Below are 6566 nucleotides of genomic sequence, written 5' to 3'. Positions count from 1 at the left end.
GTACTATTCAGAACCGCTGCATCTTTTACTGTCAACCGAAGCTCTACGCAAGGTGGATGCAATCCGAGATCAGGTGAGGACAGATAGAGACGAAGACTAAGAAATCATTAATTTATTTGCTATTTTCACCTTTATTCCGCATCATCTACGAGACACATGGACACGCGAGGACAATTGCAGTAAGTGTTGCCTGATTTTGTATCTCTGATGTTTGTTCAATAAAATGAATAAATACAAAAATGCACTTGCCTATAAGCAAGAAAGAAAGTTTTCTGTTTGCTATACTTTTTGAAACCAACGGTGTGTAGCGGGTTTAAAATGACACCAAAGTCCCCCCAACTATGGCGACCCACCCAAGGTGGATTTAAAAATATCAGGTGGTGGACTCTAGTGCATTTTGACAATTCGTCACTTGCCGTAAGGTCCCCAGGTTTCAAACTTTGTTTACATTAATTAAATTTGTTCATATTGTTGGTTGAAGCGAACTGTCATTGTAGGTTAGTTGGGTCGAACTGTCATTTGACAGATGTTGGGTATTGTCCAACCCGAAAGCATGAACTATTGTATACACTTGTAAATAAACTCTCACCCGGCGCTCTAGCACCAATCGAACACGACATCGAACATGAAAAATGTATGGGATTTGACATGTTTGTCTTGTTTGTTTGTTTGTGTCTGACAGTGCACCTCCATATGATTATATGGGTTTGTTCGAGTCGGTTGTCGTGTTCGATTGGTGCCAGAGCGCAGCCTCACTCTATTATCTGAACTCGAACCATCCAGACGTGTGTTTCCAATAGGTTATGGGCCCAGACCCAACGCAGTAAAACAAAATGGCTACTAGTTCTGCAAATAATTTACCGTCGATTGAAAGGCTTGTTGGTCGCGAAAATTGGCCAACGTGGAAGTTTGCTGTAGAAACTTTCCTTGAGTTGGAGGACCTGTGGCAGGCGGTAAAACCGGAAGATGAGACGAAAGTGGACAAGCAGAAGTGCCGGAAAGCGAGAGCAAAAATTATTTTGCTGTTGGACCCGATCAATTACGTCCATGTCTTTTGTGTTTTGGATACTGTATGCTTTTATTTAACAAAATAACTTTAGTAAACTAACACATTAAAAATTGTACACATATAAAAAGACGATACGCGGTAGAAAACACGTCCTGCTACGACGGCACCCGAAATGGAAGAGAGCCGATCTCTCTTGCTTTGCCGCCGCGCGAAGTACCGACGAACCCTTCGGCTACGTCGGATGCTGTCGGTTACCAGACAACACCGAGTACCTGTGGCTGCGTACTGCGCCCAGCGTAAGACCGCGCTTGCACAACATCTCTCCCTGTTAATTGAGCTGATAGGCTCCAAGCCGACGGGGGAGTCTTCTAACGCGAGAAGACCTACGTGGCACGCCTATCTGCTGCTGGTTCGTACCTTCTGTAGGATGTTCGGTCTCCAGGGCCTGCTGCGGTTGTGGTGGTGTGGAGGCCGCAGTGTGTTGGGATGTCTCAAATGCAGACTGATCAGTAGAATGGGTTGCCGGTACATGATGTCCACCCTCGGGCTGACTGGATGCCTTCCATTCCGCCAACAGCACGTCAAGGGGTAGCTGAACTGCTGGAGATGAACCGTTACCAACTCGTCGTCTCAGCTGATTCACGTGACGCCTTAACAATCGTCCATCTTCGGCAACGATCTCGAACATTACACGCCCGCAGCTGCGGACAATCTCCCCTGGGATCCACTTCCACGAGTTGTTGCTAAAATACTTTGCCCAAACTGTGTCGCTGCGATGAAATCTGCGAACTGATGAAATTGATGATGATGGGGAAGATTCTTCACACGATGAAGGAGGTCGCAATAGCTCCAATGCAGTTCTTATCGGGCGACCGAACATTTCCTCCGCTGGACTTCTCTGCTGTTCGAGTTGAGCATTTGGTGTAGAACGATACGTCATCAGGAAAAGCTCCAAGTCCTCATCTAGCTTACTCTCCTCCGTTCTGATCTTCCTCAAAGAACGTTTAAGAGTATCGACGAATCGCTCCGCCTGTCCGTTCGACTGTGGGTGAAAGGGAGCCGTAGTAATATGCTCAATCCCGTTGTGCTGACAAAACTCCTTGAACGGACCGCTAACGAACTGTGTGCCATTGTCGCTGACTAAGGTTGCAGGCATACCGAAACGAGCAAACAAGTTCCTTAGAATGGTAATCGTGGCTGTTGTGGTGGTGCTCGTAGTTTTGACGATCTCCGGCCATTTGGAATACGCGTCGACTACAACCAGGAAATAAACGCCCTCCCAAGGGCCCGCGTAATCGATGTGAACTCGGTTCCAAACTGCCGAAGGTTTTGGCCACGCCATTGATGTTGCCCTTGGTGGTGATTTTGCCGCTGCTGCACATGCCTCGCAGGAGGCCACATAACGTGCTATGTCGTCATCCAACTTAGGCCAATATACGTAGCTACGTGCAACCGCTTTCATCCTCTGCATTCCCGGATGTCCTCGGTGTAGTTGATTTAAACAGCGATTGCGCAGCTTCTCCGGGATGACTACTCTCTCTCCAAAAAGAATGCAGCCATCCACGTTGGTCAGCGATTCCCTTCTATCGTAGAGCCGTGCAAGATCTGTTCCGTAAGCTACGTCGCGAGGCCAACCATCTCGCACGTACTTGTAAACCTTCTGGAGCGACGGATCTTGCTGAGTGTAGAGCTCAATGTCTCTGAAACGAATAGGGAATGTTAGTAAGGCATTTACGGCAACTGACCTGAGATCCTGCTCTAATTCGATGCTTGCTACGATGTATTCCGACTCTGGTTTCGCATGGTTTTGTATGAGGCGAGAAAGAACGTCGGCGTTGCCAAAAGAACCAGTGGGGATGTATTCGATGGTCATGTCGTAAAGCTGAAGTGTTAATGCGAATCTCTGCAATCGATTTGCTGTATACGTTGGAATCCCCTTTTTGCTTCCAAAAATTCGCACTAATGGCCGGTGGTCGGTTTGCAACGTAAAATGTCGACCGTATAGCATCCGATGGAATTTCGTTACAGCAAATATGATGGCGAGACCTTCTCGATCGATTTGGCTGTAACCCTCTTCAGCCTTACTCAGCGCTCTAGATGCGTGTTGCACCACCTTAAGAGATCCATCAGGAAATTTGTGACTAAGCGTTGCCCCAAGTCCAATAGATGAAGCATCGGCCGAAACCACAATGTCAAGCTTCGGGTCATAATGTGTGAGCAGGAGGTCTGACGAAAGAACGGTTTTGAAACGCTCGAACACTTTTTGGCATTCCGGTGTCCATTCAAATGTGTTACCATTTTGCAGCAATTTGTCCATTGGGTAACGCAGATCTCTAATACTTGGGATGAACTTTGCATAGTAGTTCACCGCACCGATGAATGATCGTACTCCTGAGATATCTTTGGGTGGAGGCAGTTTTTTAATGGCTTCGATCTTCAACGGGTCAGGTCTGAGGCCTTGGCTGTCTATAATATGCCCTAAATAGCGGATTTGTGGCTTATTGAACGCACACTTTTCTGACCGTATTGTAAAGCCATAGTCTTGTATGCGTTTGATTGTTTCCTCCAGGGCGATGTCGTGCTCTTCTTGCGTTTTACCACCGATAATCACGTCATCCATATAGGCTGATACTCCGTTTATGCCGGCGAGCATCTTGTCCATGATCTGCTGGAATGCTCCCGGTGCTACTTTGATGCCTGGGGGAAGTCTATTGTAGTGGTAAAGGCCTCGGTGTGTGTTAATCGTGAGCAATGGCCGACATCCTGTCTCTATTTCCACCTGGAGAAACGCATCTGAAAGATCGAGTTGTGTAAATATTTTGCATCTAGCCAGTTTAGAAAAAATATCCTGTGGTAACGGAAGTGGATACTCATGCGGGTGTAAAGCTGCATTCAGGCCGGTCGAATAATCGCCGCATAGTCGTATCTGTCCGTTAGCCTTCCTGACCACTACGACTGGTGCTGCCCAATCCGAGTAATCGACAGGTGATATAATGCCCAAGCCTTCCAACCGATCGAGCTCCTTGTTGACAATCTCTTCCATTGCATACGCAACGGGGCGCTTGGGACGAAACACTGGACGGGCATCTTTTCGTAGCTGCAGATGAACGCTGGCTTTGGTACAAATCCCCGTGCCATGGAATACCGACGGAAATTTGTCCTCCCAGGACCGTGGATCTGCTTCTTTAATGTTGTTGCAAAAATTATCCATCGGGATCGTTCCTAGGGCGAAAAGATTAACCATGTCCGCTCCCAACAACGCCAACTCCATTTTGGACACTCTTATGGTAGCTCGCTTTGTACGGTTTGCAATGGACACGTTCGCTATGAACTCACCTTCCAGTCTGAGGACGTCACCGGATGCTGCTTTGGCTCTTACCGTTACTGGTGTCAGATATGGTTTACCCAACTGCTTCCACATGCGCTGGCTGATAACCGAGATATCCGAGCCGGTATCCAATTGTAACCTTGCTGATTTATTCTCGATCTGGATGGTTACAAATTTTCTGTGCTGCTGGACACTGCAGACGTTGACTCGTACCACTCTGGTTGCTACGAATGGTCGCTGGTGAAATTTCTTATGCCTCGTGCGGCGGTGTGAGGAAGCGCAATGTCCCTCTCGATGACCGATGCGACCGCAATCACGACACTTGTGCGCCTTGTACGTGCATTCCCTGGACCAATGCAATGCACCACAAAGCCAACACGGATTACGGGGTTTGGAACCAGTGCTTCTGTCAAACGGTTTGGAGTTTCGCTCGTCGTTCTTCTGGTACCGCTGCTTATCTCCACCCGCATGGACCGCGTGCACACGTTCGCTCGTATCGGTCGCGATCATAGCACTATCCGCTTTAACTCGTGCTAGCCGGTGGCAATCTTCTGCTAGCTGCGCTAGGGTTGCATCTGTGCGCTCTTCCATGCTAGCAAGCAGCCTGACACGAATATCACGATCACATTCATCCTTCAATCCGCATACCAGGACGAGACATTTGAATTGCTCTTCTGTCATAGATGCAAATTCAAAATCGACGCATGCGCGGTTTACTCGGCCGGTGAATGACAAAAGATCCTCGGAGCGCGATTTGGTGATGCTCAAACATTTATACCGCTTGCTTAGGGTCGACTCCATTTTGCCAAAAAGCACCGTGAGCTTTTCCACCATTTCTGAAAATGAAAGGTCACGGGGGGCACGCGGTAAAATGAAATTGGTGAAACGAGCATACTCGCCTGCTCCTAACTTTCGTCCAAGGAGTCGAACTTTTGCTGCGTCGTCCAAACGGGATGCATCTTGCGAGAAAAGATCATCGTATCGCGCGTACCATGACTCAAATGTGATGTTGGCTTCCGCATCATGATGAAACTCGGTAATGTTGCCAGCAAGAGCTTCGAGGATGAGCTCCGGATTGCTGGGTTTCGCGGAAGGTTGAAGCTCACTATAATGGGTCACTGGTGTAGGTTGCTGCTGTTCCCGTTGCTGCATAAGCTGAGAAAATAGTTGCTGCTGCTGTGTCATTTGCTGCTGCTGTTGGGCCATTTGCTGCTGTAACAGGTGCAGCATTTGCTGTATCATTGTGATGTCCGATGTTGTTTGCAACGATGGCGCATTCTGCGATGGTGGTGGATGCTGTATGAATGCTGCGTTCAGGACACCATTCTGCGACAGCCGTCTCTGCTCCTCGGTGATCGGCGTCTCTTCGGGGCTTAACATTCGACGGCGTTTTCGCGGAATTGTTGCACTTAAAAAAACGTTGACTGGGTTCACTTAACTCGTCGCCACTTTTGTGTTTTGGATACTGTATGCTTTTATTTAACAAAATAACTTTAGTAAACTAACACATTAAAAATTGTACACATATAAAAAGACGATACGCGGTAGAAAACACGTCCTGCTACGACGGCACCCGAAATGGAAGAGAGCCGATCTCTCTTGCTTTGCCGCCGCGCGAAGTACCGACGAACCCTTCGGCTACGTCGGATGCTGTCGGTTACCAGACAACACCGAGTACCTGTGGCTGCGTACTGCGCCCAGCGTAAGACCGCGCTTGCACAACAATGTCAAAGATGCGGAAACTGCGCGGGACGTGTGGAAGAAGCTGGAAGCAGCGTTCGAGGATACGGGACTAACGCGTCGTGTAGGACTTCTAAGGAAACTCATCAACACAACGTTAGCATCGTGTGCGTCTATGGAAAGTTTCGTGAACGACATAGTGGGCACAGCACACCAGTTGCGTGGTATTGGTTTCGACATCAGTGAAGAGTGGATCGGCACGTTACTTCTCGCCGGGTTACCTGATGAATACAAGCCGATGATCATGGCGCTAGAAAATTCTGGAACGGCGATAACTGGCGATATCATAAAAGCTAAGTTGCTGCAGGAATACAAATCGAGTGCGTCATCTGAAAAGGCGGTCTTTCTTGGAACGACGAAGCATCAATGGCAGCCGAGAAATCAACAAGGTGTACCATCGAAGCAGACAAAGGGACCGAAATGCAGGCGTTGCGGTAAGTTCGGCCATATTGCCCGAAACTGTACAGTGAATGCGTCTTCGTTAAGCAT

General features: G+C 48.3%; 1 protein-coding gene across 1 annotated transcript; it reads right to left on the bottom strand.

Annotated features, from left to right (window-relative positions):
* Positions 1–1052: 1052 nt before the first annotated feature.
* On the bottom strand, positions 1053–6058 carry LOC133393308 (uncharacterized protein K02A2.6-like). Its single transcript, XM_061657762.1, has 2 exons — positions 3305–6058; positions 1053–3235 (listed from the first exon to the last, which is right to left on the bottom strand). Exons 1-2 carry the CDS (start codon positions 5715–5717, stop codon positions 1338–1340), a joined length of 4311 nt encoding a protein of 1436 aa, XP_061513746.1. The 5' UTR covers positions 5718–6058; the 3' UTR covers positions 1053–1337.
* Between the last annotated feature and the right edge of the window lie 508 nt (positions 6059–6566).

Source organism: Anopheles gambiae, chromosome 3 (assembly GCF_943734735.2).
Source record: "Anopheles gambiae chromosome 3, idAnoGambNW_F1_1, whole genome shotgun sequence".
NCBI classification, from domain to species: Eukaryota; Metazoa; Arthropoda; class Insecta; order Diptera; family Culicidae; genus Anopheles; species Anopheles gambiae.
Note: the sequence above shows the minus strand (reverse complement) of the source record. Positions and strands in the feature narration are given on the sequence as shown.

Coding starts and splice junctions, on each gene's coding strand:
- LOC133393308 (XM_061657762.1), bottom strand. CDS start 5,717: ATGTTAAGCCCCGAAGAGACGCCGATCACCGAGGAGCAGAGACGGCTG. Junction 3,236..3,304: donor GGACAAATTGCTGCAAAATG/GTAACACATTTG, acceptor TTCTTTCGTCAG/ACCTCCTGCTCACACATTAT.